This window comes from Nyctibius grandis, chromosome 9 (assembly GCF_013368605.1).
Source record: "Nyctibius grandis isolate bNycGra1 chromosome 9, bNycGra1.pri, whole genome shotgun sequence".
In the NCBI taxonomy this organism is placed as follows: Eukaryota; Metazoa; Chordata; class Aves; order Nyctibiiformes; family Nyctibiidae; genus Nyctibius; species Nyctibius grandis.
In genome coordinates, this window is record NC_090666.1 from 27,452,371 (window position 1) to 27,467,704 (window position 15,334).

At 40.3% G+C, this 15,334-nt stretch overlaps 1 protein-coding gene across 1 annotated transcript in view; it reads left to right on the top strand.

Moving 5' to 3' along the window:
* UBE2F (ubiquitin conjugating enzyme E2 F (putative)) overlaps positions 1–15,334 on the top strand; it is an 86,366-nt gene that overhangs the window by 12,723 nt on the left and 58,309 nt on the right. The window contains exons 4-5 of the mRNA XM_068407597.1: positions 2,243–2,308; positions 9,717–9,784. Of these exons, the coding sequence (XP_068263698.1) occupies positions 2,243–2,308; positions 9,717–9,784 (134 nt within the window). The remainder of the gene's footprint in view (positions 1–2,242; positions 2,309–9,716; positions 9,785–15,334) is intronic.

Sequence of the window (15,334 nt, forward strand, 5' to 3'; positions counted from 1 at the left end):
TTCCTCCATTCTCTCATTTTCAAAACAGGAGATGCTGTTTTAGGGGCAGAGCAGATAGCTCTGTTCTCAGGAAAATATTAAGTCAACGTAGTGCTTTTTCACTTCACATGCAAGCTGTAACCTGATCTGTTTGTTAATAGTGAAAATACTCATGAAAACTAGTTTTTTAAAAAAGCGATCCATATTCCTCAAAAAAAAAAAAAAAAAGGCAAGATATTGTGGTTTTAGCCCTGGCATCTTATTTGTAATGTGTGTTATGCTAAAAGCTGAAACTGTTATTGGCCACTTCAAAATAGGCTTTTAAGAGCACAGGGTAAATGACTCATTGCCTCTAAAGCTGAGGATAGTTAAAAATCAAATGTTTTCTGTTCCTTAGCTTTAGAAAGCCTAGTTCTGTAATGGACAGCAAAACACAAAGCCCTTTTGTAAAGGGAAGTTAAGTTCCTACTGCTCTGTATTTGTTACTAAGATTGGGTGTTGATGGTGAGGCTGAGTTGTTGCTGAGCTCTTTTCCTTCAAGCGTTGACCAGAACAGCATTGTTCTGCCATGAGTTCCTGGAATACAGGGAATCACAACAAGTTATTGCCTAGTAAGCTCAGAGGCGCATTCAGAACCCGTCTCTCACTCTACATAACTTCCTGTGGTGCACATTCCTGTTTCAGAGTAATTTAAGATGTATCTCCCGCAGGGAAAGAGGCATGAGCTGCTTGCAGCAGACAGAGTGTACATACAGGTTATTACCGTGCTGTGCATTCACACTGTCTTACCCATATGCTTATCTTGCAAAGAAAAACAGTGAATACTCTCTCTGATTATGCTGGCAGGTAGCTCCTGATGTTTCTCGTCTTTCTGCATCTAAGGGAAGCTTTGGCTGTATTTTTTTCTCTCCAGGTTAAACTTCTGAGTCCTGCTTCTGATGAGCATCTTCTATTTGCTAATGATTCTAAACCCAGATGAATGCTCAGATCTCAAAAATCAGGCTTTTCAGTGTACAGACTGCCTGATGGGAGGAATTTCAAGGGGCGGGGGGAGAAAAAACAGGCAGAAGCAGCAAAAAGGGAGGGCAGGAAGAGGCATTATTTAACTCTTCCTTTCTGTATGCTCTTCTTTAAGGCAATTATAGAGATTTTTACACAGAGTAATTTTGCCTGTTGTTAAACTTTTTTGTGTGGAGTGTTCTACAGGATAACAAACACTTGAGAAACCTATATCAGGGTTTGTAGTTACTACGATGCAAATGCATTACTAGAGTTTGTGTACAGTTCTAGTTATTTTTTCAGGCAAATAGGGTCTGTTTCTCTGATACTGTTTAGCTCCTTGACTGCAGAAAAAGAACAGTCAGCTTGGTGGGTTAAGAAGTTAAAGGCTGCATAATATGGAGAATAATGTATCCATGGATATACACGTCTTCTAGTGCCAGCTTGACAGCTTGTCTCTGCAAGAAAGGCTAGTTTTGTGCATGGGAAGTCAACTTAGTTTGTGTCATCAGGTGCGAACAAAGGGCTGTTATCCTGTGAACTTGCATCTGTTGAACAGAAACCAATGACTAGTTTCATCAGTTTAATGTTTTATCTTTTTTTCCCCACACTTGTTCTTCATTCTTGCTATTCTTAAATTCATTTAGTGTGAGAATTTAGTCTGAGTGTTTGGTTTGTAATAATGCTCCATAACCTTTGTTTGTTAACACGTGTAGTTGGTTATGCAGAAGAAACTTGTTCAGTGTGACAGCTGAACAGAGACTTCACTGGCTTTTGGATGAGGCTTTCAGTAAAGCTTGTATCTCACTATACCTTACAGGTATAATAATCCTTTGTTAGCACAGGGCTTGGTGGCGTGACTTCTTGCAGAGTGCAGTGTATGAACAAATGTTAAGACACACGTTACTGTTAAAGAACTTGCAAGGAAGAGATGCTTATTCTGTATGCTGTCATCTTAACATGTAGCTACTATCTATGCGGAAGACCAATTGCTTTGGCATTTTAAGGTCTTTGAGACAGTGTGGTTTCCTGAAAGGAAATAAGCGTCTTCCTCGCAGCTTGAAGTAGTGAAGTTCCGTTACTGCAGGTGACCTGTAACTGTATAGGGAAGAGGCGCTTAGAAACAAAGTATAGGAGGAAATCACTTGACTGGAAGGTAGGGATTAATCAGGGAGTGAATTGGGAGAGTATGAAAGATGATATACTTGCTTTCCCAACAGTGGAAACCCAATTGTCTGATGTAAATTATTTTTTTGCTTCACAGGTACATGTAAAGTGAATTTTCCTGACCCAAACAAGCTTCATTACTTTCAGCTAACTGTAATCCCAGGTAATTTTTTTAAACCTGTTACTTCTTTTTCTGTGTGTTGATGTTTAGGAAACATAATTCCATGAGTTTGCTCAAGAATCCAGTAAACTTTCTAGTCAAAGACTGGCTGTAATACAGTGATTATTTTATAGAGGCAATGGAGAAATTGGGCTGGATTTTGGGAACTCAATTCCAATAAAAAGGCCATCAAAATTGAGCAGGTTTAGGAAGCATTCAGGTCTTGTTTGCTTACTTTGATTGAAAACATTTTTTTTCCTCAGTCAATTTCAAACTACCTTGTTTTATTTGCTAAGAAAAATCTTGGACTATGTCTAGAGAAACTACTCTATTACAGCCCTGTTGCGTATTTATTCTTTCTACTGATTGCTTGAGTCTGCGGAGTTGAAAAGGTAGATGAAAACGTAAGACTATGGAAAACTTCAAATCTATGCATGTCTGAAGATGCTTAACAAGTAGGAGTCTGTCTTTGAGTATTTAAGTATTTAAATGAGAACATTGATGTGTTCAGTACACTGAATTGTTTGAGTTAGATTTGCTGGGATCAGTATTTCCCTACCAACTCATTCTTGTGGATGCACATTTTCTGTAGATGCTTATTGACCACAGAATTCAGATGTGGTGTGGCAGTCATCCTGGTGTCTCACCTAGAGAAATAATGGTTTACACTTAATAGGGTGGTAGGAATGTGTCTGATAATCCGGTACCTTGAAGTCACACGGGCACTAGATGTCACTGTTGCTGCTGATTAGCCGAAATCGACTGGCATTTCCTCGGCGCTAGAAATCTTGGGTGGTCCTTGTTAACATGTCCATTCATGTGACTCCTTTTTGTGATGGAAAAATGAGTAAGACTGCCCTAGTCAGCGTAATCAAAAATAAATGCAAGTGCTGTTACAGAACTCTTAACCTCTCATACTGTGTAGGAGATGTATTCACGTTTTCTTGGTGAGCATTAGTCTGCGTGCACCAAATGTCCTTCAGCTGATATGATGCTGCTTTATTATATTTTGCAAATGAATTGACTTTACAAGATCATCACCATACGAGTTAGGGATGTCTTGAATGTAAAGCAATGATAGCTTCTTCATACTAGTTCTAAAGTGTCTAAATACATAATCATTTTTTTGCCTGCTAACTGCTGTGCAGGGAGATGTTGCAGTCAGAAGAGAGTTGTTGAGCGCAGAGCATGGGTTTTGTGCTAGCTTAGTTGCTGAAATGATCTTGGGAATGAGATGATCTTAATTAACATTCTGTTACTCTAAATATAGCTGCACAGCTGAAGTCTCTGCAGTTGCAGTCTGACCGAAGTAAACATCTATTTTCAGCTGTGCGTAATTCAGGTACAGAATCTTGTGATCAGCTACAGCTTAGTGCAGCTCTCTAAAGGCAGAACATAACACATACCAAGAAAGTCTTTGTAGCTTTCTTATTCACTTAATTATTGAGGTTTTTCTTTAGAGTGTGCTAAATCTTAGTTTTCTCTGGGATAGCAGAGAGGCAGCTGAAGTGGTTGTCACAATTTTACTGGCTCAAATGCCACAAAAGCTTTGCTTGAGGCAACTACTTTTGTAGTGTATAAACAATGTTGCATGAATCTTGACAGTCAGGAGGAAGAGCCAGTTTTCTTCCTCCTGCCTGGAACTGTCTCTTGCATTGAGGAGCTGAGTTACTTCTAGAAATCCTGCTCGTACATCTGGCTCTTAAGGGAGTGCTTTGCAAATATCTCAGCAGCTTTCCAGTTGTGGAACAAGAGCTGGGCTCAGTGCAGCTGCGGGTGCCAGGGAGTGTCTAATGCTGCTTTGCAGTTGGTACTGTTAGGATCTGTGTAATAAGTGTGTGTAAGCCAGGGCTGGTAGTCTGCACAGCAAAGAGGTTCTTGCTGGCTCACTTCTTAGGGTTCTCAATTTGCTTATCTGCAGTTACAGAGATGGCACCCTTCTGTGACTGATCTGTTAAAGGGGTACCGATTATTTTATATTCATATTTTGTGTTTAAATTCTCTTATTGTGTTTAACATAGAGCTTGAATTTTGTAACCACGTTTTGTAAGGAATCTTACACCAAGACAGTTCCTGAAAGTAGCTGGCTGTCAGGGTACCATGCAGATGCCAGATACTGACTGAACGTGTTTTTTAACGCTAGAAATACCTTTTGCATTCAACATTGTAGCCTTATGTTATTGACAAAGCCTGTTCTTGGGTGCTTTGTTTTATGCAGTCATTTCGAAGGTGGCTGGTCTTGAAAGGACAGTGAAAGAAGCTTCTTTAGGTTCTCACAAAAAGGCTAATTTGAATAAGAAAATAAACTTTACCACTAAGCAGAAGTACTTTCATCTCCCTTACTCTGCACTTCCCACAATAACCTTTCCTAGTAAGTATTTAATGTGACAAAATTATTCTAGTGACAGTGAGTTTTAAATTAAAATGAATTTGTAGAAAATCTTGATGAGGGTGACTGCGTATTTCACATCAAAAGTTACTTGTCTTCAAGAAATTCCAGTTCCTTTAAGTCATAGCTTTCTGCAGTGTACCATGAGTAGATATATAGTAGCACACACTAGAAAATGGGTAAGACTTAAATTTTACTGCCACAATGGACAAACTGTGTTCCTGAGGCAGATACTGCTGGCTTTCTCTGCTGTCTGAAGCTTCTTTTTCCTTTTGTCATCTGAAACAATCATTCTGTCATTGAAAAATGCCCTTATGCCACCACTTGCCTCTGTTCTTATTTTTGTGCCAGTACCTTTTTGGATCAAAAGCTAGGAAAAATAAGGAGATAGGCGCTTACAACGCGGGCAGAGTCCTGCCTGCTGCACTGATACTTGGAGCACAATATTGGAAGCGGAGACTGAAACATGGTAATGACCTAGAAAAAAAAAAAGTTGAGTTTAGGTCGCTTGCACATGAAGAAAAGTAGAGGAATATGTAAAGTTAATGCAAATTTCCTGCAGTTCCAAGACATTTGGGGTAGTTTGGGTTTAGTGTGGTTATTTTAGAGTTCCATTCTCCAGGGAATTAATAAAGAGCCTGTTTTCTGTTTTGCATGCCATAAAATGACAAATGTCGGTGAGCATGGCTGAGCATTTCAACACTGCTGATTCAAGGAGCTACTATCAAAAGCGCATCCTTTGTGGCCGGTCCTGATTATCTCACATTTTCTTTTTAGAGCAATAAAACAATTTAGAGTAGTATTTTAACAGCACTTTTAGCCATCAAAACACCTTACAAATGCAAACTAAGATTAGAGTCAGGTTGTTGATAAACTCGAGACTGAAGTGGGACGGATGCTTGCTTTGTTAGTACAGCTTGAAGACATAAATTTAAGCAGTAGGGAAAACACTGGAGCTCAGACATATTCCCTTTTTGCAAAAGTCTTGTCAGTGGCCAACTTCCTAAATGACGTGCTAAAGCTATTTTATTTGACTGTTTTATTTATAGCACTTTCCTCACTATTAACTTTGCCAGAATTTCGGTTTTTCCCACCACGGTTACATGCCTAAAAAATTGAGAGTCTTTGTCCCAGTCTGTGTGGGTGTTGTGGGACACAAGGAAGGAAATCATCACGTGGGAGAACCTATTTACTTGAAATGCCATAAGATGACTTCATTGTGAAGGCTTATCTTGTTAATGCATTGCAAGATTTCTGGCTGGGTACTGAGACCCTCCAGAGAGAGCAATTTTTAGTATACACTTGAGTGATTGATAATGAGTAGCTTGCTTTATTGTCTCCCAGTACAGGGAGAATTGTGAAAAAAGAGGGAGGAGAGATACTTTACTCTTCTGATTTGGTAAATGTATCCTTGTTTATTTTATAACAGAACCAGTAGGACACTCAGTGCACTTTTTGATTAGTGCTAGCATGGACTGATGCCAAGGTAAACCTGAAACATAAAATGAGAAGCTGTAATGCAAGACAGCGATGAGTATTGGTTTGTCTGTAAGGGAGACTCAGTCATGGAAGTGACCTGCAGTGTGAGGTACAATGTCTAAAGTGCTCTAAGTCTTCCAGAGATTTCTCAGCCTTATGCAGAACACAGAAAAATAAGAGAAAATGGAATTAATGCATAAGGTATCTCTTACATCCTGTGGAGGTGTTAATAGGCAGTTAGAAAGTGTTTGAGCTAATCTAAAACATGTTTTGGTAAGGAAAAGGGGTGTTCTTTCACCATCTGGTCCTGCTGCTTCTCTTCTGACACTGGTGATAATTTAACCCCTCTGCACGCCAGTTCATCTCAGTAATCGTGTAGGAAACTTAGCACTCTTCTTGCAGTGATGGTTTTATACATTGAGAGAGGCTCAGCTGAGCTTGTCCCCTTCAGCTGAACTTGCCTTGTCTGATTTCATCCTGGACGTGGACACTGGGAGTTTCTTCTGTGGCTGGGTGGAAGTGGAGCTGGCCTGAGCTAGGTCTACGTGGTGGGGAAGAACAGAGAAAACTAAGAATTAACTGTTCAGTTTTTTTTTTCCCCACCCCATGCATCTCTTGAGCAAGGTCAGAGTGATCTTGCTGTCGGTACTTGGAGTCAAGGATCTACCTTAATGTTCCTGCACGCTGCAGAGGCTGTGGGCCTGGTGTTTTCAGTGTGCAGAGAGATGTGGAGTGTGTCTTTTCTCTTGCTGCTTGACCCGCAGGAATCTGACAGTCTTTCAGCAAGCTCTCCTCCCTTGGAGCCATTCTTGAATGTTTGTTTTGGACAATTGTATTACAGAGAGTATTCATGAAATCTGAGGATTTTCTTTGACATAAGGCACATGTACATACATCCATCAACAGGCATCTATTTCACATTAGCAGAGGTAGAATATGAAGACCTGCTGCGCACTTCACTCCAAGTCCACAAAATCAAGGAACTATTGAAATTAAGCCAAGGAAAATAACTTTCAGCTGCTGGACTTCCTGAGCAACCTTAATAGTGGTGGTGTTTCTCCTTTACCTTGCTGTACTTCTCCCTGCACAAACACACGTGGGTGTTTCATGTGATTGCTTATATTGGGAAGTGATAGCTTGGTAGGTGCTTATGAGCCAAAGGGCAGTGGGGAGGCCTGTGGAAGGCTTTGAGGTACATGGCTTGCACTGTAACAAACGCTGAATTCCTGTGTGGTGTCGCTTATTTGTTTTAGTACGATCACTAAAAGACCTGAGATTTTCAACTGTGATTCTTACAAGGAACGGCATCATACTTGGAAATAGTGAGGATTCCTGACACTTGCTTAAAAAGCTCTTACAATGTGCTAGATGGTGGACAAAGTGCAATTAGCTGTGTCCTGTAGGGTCCCTCGGTAGTGCTTGAGCTGTTTGAACTCCCAGGGGGATATTGGACCATTTCCCTAATCATTCCTTCCTGGAACAGTCAGTGTCTTGCTTTGAGGGTTTTGCACATTTGACAGGGAGCAGTTTCATCAAATGGGTATTGGTATAACTCACCTTGTACATCTCGTTCTTTAGAAATGGCTTGCTTTTCTGATTTTTATCTCAGTGTATTTGGGAAAAAAAAATAGATAAATGCTTTTATCTTGCTTTTGTTTTGCATAAAAATTAGTGCATGCGCAATTACTTTCTGGTAAAGCATAGCGTGCCTGAGAAGACTGCTTAATAAATCAAGCACACTTCAAAATTGAATTAGAGTGGAAATTCAGAATGTATTTGAAAAGCTTATGTTCTGGACAGGTTATTAAAGTGAGATTTGCAATGGCTAAGGCTTGGGCTGTGTGCTGCACAATTCAGTGTGGAGGCAGCTGTAAACATTACTGCGTGGGGTGGGGAAGACCAGCCATGTTCTGTTTTCATGCTCTGTGCCTGTGCTGCTGTTGCAGTACAAAATTTCTGATGCTGTTCATGTGCTGAACCTGTCAGTGGTCTACATAGAGGCTCCTGGGAGAAGCCAGACCATGATGTACTTCCCAGCAACTCTTCCGCTGTTCTGCAGGCATGGGTCTTTTGGAGTGGCGTGCTGGGCGTAGTGTACAGTTGAGTCTCATCTTTGGCAGCATCAGCTTTTACTGGTTCACTTTCTTCTACAGCTGAGGGTTTGTGTTATTTAACAGGGTGATGCCCTCTCCTCTTCAGTAAGTCGGCTGATAAAGAGATTGCGAAGAGGAGGAGGGTAGGAGCTGATCGCTCTCTTGTGATTGGGGGAATTACAGTGTGGAAGCTACAGGCGTGTGCTGACAGTGGTGAGATTGTAGTGTGAAACCTGAGCAGGTGGATGTGGTGCATTGGTTGGTAGGAGAAAAGAGAAGGTCCTGCTGGGTCTGTGTAGGGACTGGGAAGGGGGCAGGTCCAAAAGACACCATCCTGAAAGAAGATTTTAATGAGACATGGTAGAGGAGCTAGAACTTTTTTTGTGTTTTAGAACAAGCTAGGTAATAAGAAAACTTTTAAAATCTTTCTGTAAACTGTGGATTGCTTTACAGAACTTACCTTTGCAATGCTGGTTTTAAAAATAATATAAAAAAAAATACTGTCATACAACAATAACCAGCCTTCCTGACCCTCATGGCTGTACCATGGGATACAGAGAGCTAGAGTGCTCAAGGTAGTTTGAGTATTGCTCAGGAGTCCCAAAACCCCAGTGTGGGCTGGGTACATGTCTGTTTCCCTTTGCTAATGAAAAACTCGATAATGGCAATGCCAGACAGACACATCTCACATCACTTGGAAGCATTTCACCTTCCAAGCGCAGCCATCTCAAGAGTTGCAGGCTGACTATTTTCCTATTATATTATCTCTGGTTAAATGCAACTAGATATTTTCAGATTTCATATTTGAAAATGTATCCATTTTAATAATTCAGTATTGAATCTGAGGTTGTCGGAGGCGGGCAGATTTTCCTAACTGATATATCATGCTAAGATAATTACAATAAAAGAGCTAACTTGCTCTTTTATTGTAGTACACTCTGAAGCATACTCTTGCACACCATTATTCATACTACTCATGATATGTGATTGCTAGCGCAAATCTGGGAAAATGTGCTAAACCCTGGAGGAGGATTTAGCATGCATTAGCAAGTGAAGTATGTATCCAGCTCATTCCAAGGGTCAGTGCTGTGGTACCACATGCCATACGGCCGTTGCGTGACAGAATTTTGTTCATACAGACATGAAAAGTTCAATCAAAGTTCCTCTAGCTGGGTATTGCCTGGTACTCTATCAGGAAGGTAGTTTTGCCAGGGTCACTCTGAGACTGTTGACTCTTCTGACTTAAATCACTTTCTGCTGTAGAGGTTTTGGGAGTGAGGGAAAACACTGTTCACACTCTTTGGGCTAGGACACAGCTATGTTATGGTGTAACTAGGTTAAGTATTTGATGATAACCATGTGCTGTTATTTTAATCTGTGTAAGACAGATATTTAGTATTATATGACATCCATTATTTTATCTTATTTAACTTTTTTTTTTCTTTGCTAGATGAGGGCTATTACCAAGGTGGAAAGTTTCAGTTTGAAATTGAAGTTCCTGATGCCTACAATATGGTGGTGAGTATTTGTCATTAATCTAGTAGTTGCCACTTTAGATTTCCTTTCCAGGTAATAGGAATTCAGAGGGAACTTAGCATTGAGTCTAAGAAAGGATCTTCTGGCTGTTACTAAAGTATCATGCGTTGTAGAAAAATCTTGGTTGCCTGGAATTTTTGGAGGTCACCTAACTCCTGCTCAAAGCTGGGGTAGTGCTAAAGTGGGTTTGGTTGCTCAAGGCCTGGGACAGTTGGCATTTCAAAATCTCTTATGATGGAGATTCCACTGCCTCTCTGGGCCTCTGTTCCAATGTTTAATTACCTTTGTGAATTTTTTTCCTATATCAGGTCAGAATTTCCCTTTTTGCAGCTTGTCTGTTGCCTCTTGCTTTATCACTGTGCACCTCTAAGAAGAACCTGACTCCATCTCCTCTATACCCTCCCATTAGGCAGCTGTAGACAGCAACAGGGTCCCCACCTTCAGCCTTCTCTTCTGAAGGCTAAACAAATCCAGGTCCCTCAACTCTCTTTGTACTGTGTGTGCTCCAGTCTCATCACCATCTTCGTGGCTGTGTGCTGGGCTCACTCCAGTTCATAATATATCTGGTACAGGGGAGTTCAAAATGGGACACAGAATCTAGATGCAGTGTCATGATTCCCAGGGAGTGGGATTAATCATTTCTCTGGCTTTGCTTTTGCAGTCCAGTGTTTGCAACCAAGCCAGCCTTGAGGCTTTTATTACCTCAATAGTATTATTCCTTAAAGAAAAAAAAAAAAGAAATTGCAACTGTCTGGCAGAGGCTGCTCAGAAGCGCAGATGAGTCAAACCTGAGAGTCTCCCTTCTGGCTGAGGTTCCACTCTCTGTTCTCTTCTGTTAATTATTCTTGAGACCTGCACTTCATTATTATTCTCACAAAAAATGGTCTATCTGTAAGAGAAAGAATGAAATAGGTGAACAGAAAAGAAAAGGTGTGGGTTTCTTTTTTGTTTCTCGGGGGCCTTCAAACTGGTGCTTAGAGTTCTGATACTGGACTTAGGTGCTTAATCCCTTTTGAGAGCATGCAGTGGAGGACATGGAAAGCACAGATGGTGACAACTGGCCTCCTTTAGTGCAGTCTACCAATTCTACTGGTTGTCTCCCAGGCTGTTTAAGTATGTTTAAAAAAATAACAATTCCAATGGTTATTAAGCAAACCGCTTTCTCGAGGACCTACAAATGATTGTGGTATCTTAATTGTAGATAAACAGAAAATTCCAGACAACTTGGCCTTTTCATACATGAGAAATGTTGGTATTTCATTACTGTACTAAAATTGCAGAACCTTGCAAGGCAGGGGAGATGCAATTACAATAAAAATAACTTCAGACATTGTTTTCAGAGTTTTAACTGTCAAAAGAACAAGATTGATTCCAAAAATGGAAAACAGTTGGGGAACACGTCTGGTTCTCAGGAATTACGCCTGCCTTTCTGTGTTCTGATAGTTTGATATATAAGGAAACTAGAATCATTTGAGCATTTGAGTTGAAGTATTTGCATTTAGGTACATGAGTTGCAGGAAGAAGAAAGCCTCATTTTCTTTTAGTTTGAATGGTATTGATAATTTTGCTTGCTTTGGGAACTTTTTCCCATCCTTCTGCTTTCTGTTTTCTTACTTTTGGTGTTGATAGTTCAGCACTCTTCTTTCAGAGAGGCTGAAGAATGTATAGGGGAGGATACTAGGGAAATGTTTCTGGGAAGACCTTTGGCTCGTGTTCAGATGCACCAAGCCTAAATTCAGCATTATATGTATGTAATAGTTGCAATCGCAGCGTTGTTTATACACAAATATGAAGGAATGTAATAGCTTGAATTCCCAGACTGAGCTTGCAGAACAGTGCATTAACACTGCTAGTAGAGTAGAAAGGTCATGTTTCTGAAATCAGAGGAGTTGGGTCTGCACTGCAGAAGATGCCTTCGCAAGTTTCCTCATATTCCTTTATAGTCTACAAGTACAGGGGACATGCACTATATCTTATACAAAGTTCATGCTTGTAGAGGACCATAGCAGTTCTAAAAGATTTGAATTTTCCTTCTCCCTCCTTTTTTTTTGATCGCTGTGCTCTCCTTTCATAGTAATATTGGTCAAGGATTATCTGCTCAAGCTATTTTTTTTTTTTTTAAAGTGTTTATGATCCTGGCTGTCTTCGTTGATATGCTATTGATATCTGAAACACTTGCAAGTACTAATAGTGTTTGCAGTTGTATGGTTTTGGTTGTGTTTTTTTTTTTTAAGTTCCCTTTAACCTCAGCGAAGAATTTCATACTGTCACACAGGCCACCCTTACTAGCTTGCGTGTGGTTACGCACACACTATAAATACAGAGGTGGTCATTTAAGGTTGACTACATCCTTGAATAATTTGTGCCATCACATACCTGAGAAATGTGGTCTTCAGTATAAAGGGGGAAACCCTCGCATGTTCTCAGCTGTCTAATTTTTTGGTTATCTTCAGTAACAGCAGCTTAACCACTGTGGCAATGCTGGGCACAGGGGAACACGCACAATATATATACTTATTTTAATTTCTTAAATTTTGTGCTTAAGGTGTTTGCCAAAACAACACTGCTGCAGGGAAGATATTTGCTATGTGTTAACAGGAGAGCGGAATGTTAATTTTGATCTGGGTTTTTTTTATTTTCAATTGCTATAATTAAAAGAATCTTCTGGTTTGTTATGGTTCCCTGCTCAGCACCAGCAGAAAATCTATATCAAATGTTAATTAAAGATTTTTAAATTCTGAGCAACTCTAGTTCAATACAAAAGTAAAAAGTTTGCCTTTTTGTAATTTAGAAAAAAATGCAGTTGGTTGAATGTTGGATTATGGTCAGGTTATTAATGAAAATGTGTATGTTCACAAATACGGAGATAATTATGCTGAGGCCACGGTTTGTTTTCTGCCAGGCGGAATAAGACTGAAACAAGTGACAGCAGTGTTTCTAATAGAGCTCTTCAGACCAGCCAGTGCTCTTTGAGGCCATAAACAAGGCTGGGATACTGCACATCTGCATCAAGCTCCTTGCACTAGCGCTGAACATGTTTGTGTTGAGAGTAAAAATACGGGACAAGACTGGCAAGCCATTATAGCCCTGCCGAAGAGCCTGAATCAATTTTCTAACTAATCTTTTTAGCCTACAGAAAAAAAATAACATCTGTTTTTAAAGCTACAAAACGCATAATTTATAGTGTAGTTTCTGTAACGGCATCCTTAAATTTCCGTAGCACGCTGTTGCCAAAATCTTGCGTGTTTGCTGCTTCTCTGGGGAATTCCTCTTTTTTTCCCTTCATTCCTCATAAGCAAGTATTCAGCTTCCGCACTGGGAAAGGAAGCGGATGTGTAGAACGGTGGTGTAGTGGAAGAGTATAAGAGTATATCATTAAAGAGGAAAAACTTGGAAGATTGTGTGTGGTGGACTGCAGCCATGGCATACTGCTCTGCCCAGGGAGTAAAGCACTGGAGGCTGATTTGGAAAGCAGTGGGTCTGTGAATACAGGGAAGTAAGGTATCCTTGTGCTTTAGGTGTGGCTGACTAGGATGTACACTGACTTTTGGTACCTGGGCTAAACTCCCTTAGTGCAAAGATTCGAGAGCCTGAAATGTGGGAGGGATGCTTTGCAGCATGAATGCTTTGGAGCAAGTGCTGCTATGAAGAGCTGCCTGTTATTTGTGACTACAGCAGACACCTGGTTAGGGTTTAATCAGGCTCCTGTACCATTGGACTGGTGTACTGACTATTGGAAATGTTTATTATGATTTTCTGTAAGGCAATAAAATATTATAAGGGTTCTTCCACTGTATCCATAATTAACTGAATCTATTTAACCTGTTGGAGATGTGGATCATTTTAGAAGCACCTGAGCTTGAGAACTGGAAAGGGTTCTTATCTTTAATCAGTTATTGAAGGCACGAGGGTGGTTCAGATAGATTTGTGCTACAGTGCTAGTAGTGATTTGCATCACCCCACACCTACAAACCGATGGGCTGTTTCACTGTGCTGTACAGGAAGGCTGAGGAGAGGTAAGAGAGCTCACCACGGGCCTTTTCTAAAGCAGTGCATTTCCCAAAGAGGGGAACTCTTCCAAATGCTGCAGTTGTGCATTGTCATGTTGGCTAGTCCCTGTGATTGTTTTCATTGTTGCCGATTTAATCCTGTAATCGAGCAAGTATTGGTGTTGATTGGTCCTGAAACAAGCAATAATCAAATGGAACGGACCTGATGCTATCTGTGGTCTGTAAGGGATCTTTCTCCTACACTGTGGCTCTGCAAAGGTAACACTCAAGAAGTCACATGCCTCAGTAGTCTTTTTGGGTTGGTTCAGTTAGTAAACTAATGAGCACTTGACTACTGTTGGCTTAGTGTTTTAATATTTACTCTCTCTTTATTGTTCTCATTTAAATTTCTTTCTGCTTGATTAAGGCAGACCTGGGATCTTTATCTTTTTTTTTCTTTTTCGGTGTTAGTGTGAAACTACTACAAAGAATTCTTAATGTTAAAAGTTATTGCTCACCATTTAAACTCCTGTATTGGAAATGGGGCCAGAATGAGGAATTCTGTTCATGCTTTTTCTGTGGCCTCTGAGCGAGCAGTCAGGTGATGCTTCCTGCAGCCCTAATGAAGGAAGTAGTTGGTCATGCTCCCAAGGGTACAAGCATTAACCATATTCCTGAATGGAAAGGCCTCTGCTTTCCAGGGACAGTTGGAGTGAAAAACATCCTGAAAGGAGGGCTTCATCCCATACATGCCCCAAAAATGTGTTCCAAAAGGAATTTGTGCACCTTGGATCCGTTCCTTCTGCAAGCAACTGATTCGGGCTGGCTGCTTTTTGGAGCCTTGGGAAAACCTGGCATTGCATCTGCAGAATCCTCTGCTCACTTCCAGACTCTTTCACAGATAAAATTCTCTTGGTGTTTTTTTTTTTATATAGCCCTGTTTTAGGGGCATGGAACCAGTAGGCTTGAGCTTTTGATGTTTTCTGAACTCAGTGTAGTTCTTCCCATAAGTACTGTCCATGTTCTGAGTACAAAAAGAAAAAAAATAATTAATCTTGAGAGGCCTCTCTCCCTCTAAAGTTGAAGCTAATCTATGTGGAAAGATACTACAGTAAGAAAAGTAAGGGTATTGATATTAAACTTTAAAGTTATTTTAGGGCATTAAAAGTATTTGGAAGATCAACACTTAATTTCATCTGTTCTGAACTGCTTTTAAGTTTCAATTTTTTTTTCCTCAATTCTTCTGTAAAGATAACTGCTAAGTACTAAAAGAAATGTCAGTCTCTACTAGTATATGAGGGCTCCTTCCTGCCCCAGGCAGGGACTGTGGGATGTACCTGCTCCACAGTTCTAAACACTTCATATATCATCATATTTGGGAAGAAAAATGGCTGATCCTTGCTTGCATATCCGTATGTGCATGAAACTGCCCTCAGTACATTGCATGCTTTCCCAATGTACTGTTCTTTATATCCTTAGCAGATGTACAGAGTGAAGGAAAGACTTCTTTAGCAAAGCAATATATTATTTACCAGATAGCTTG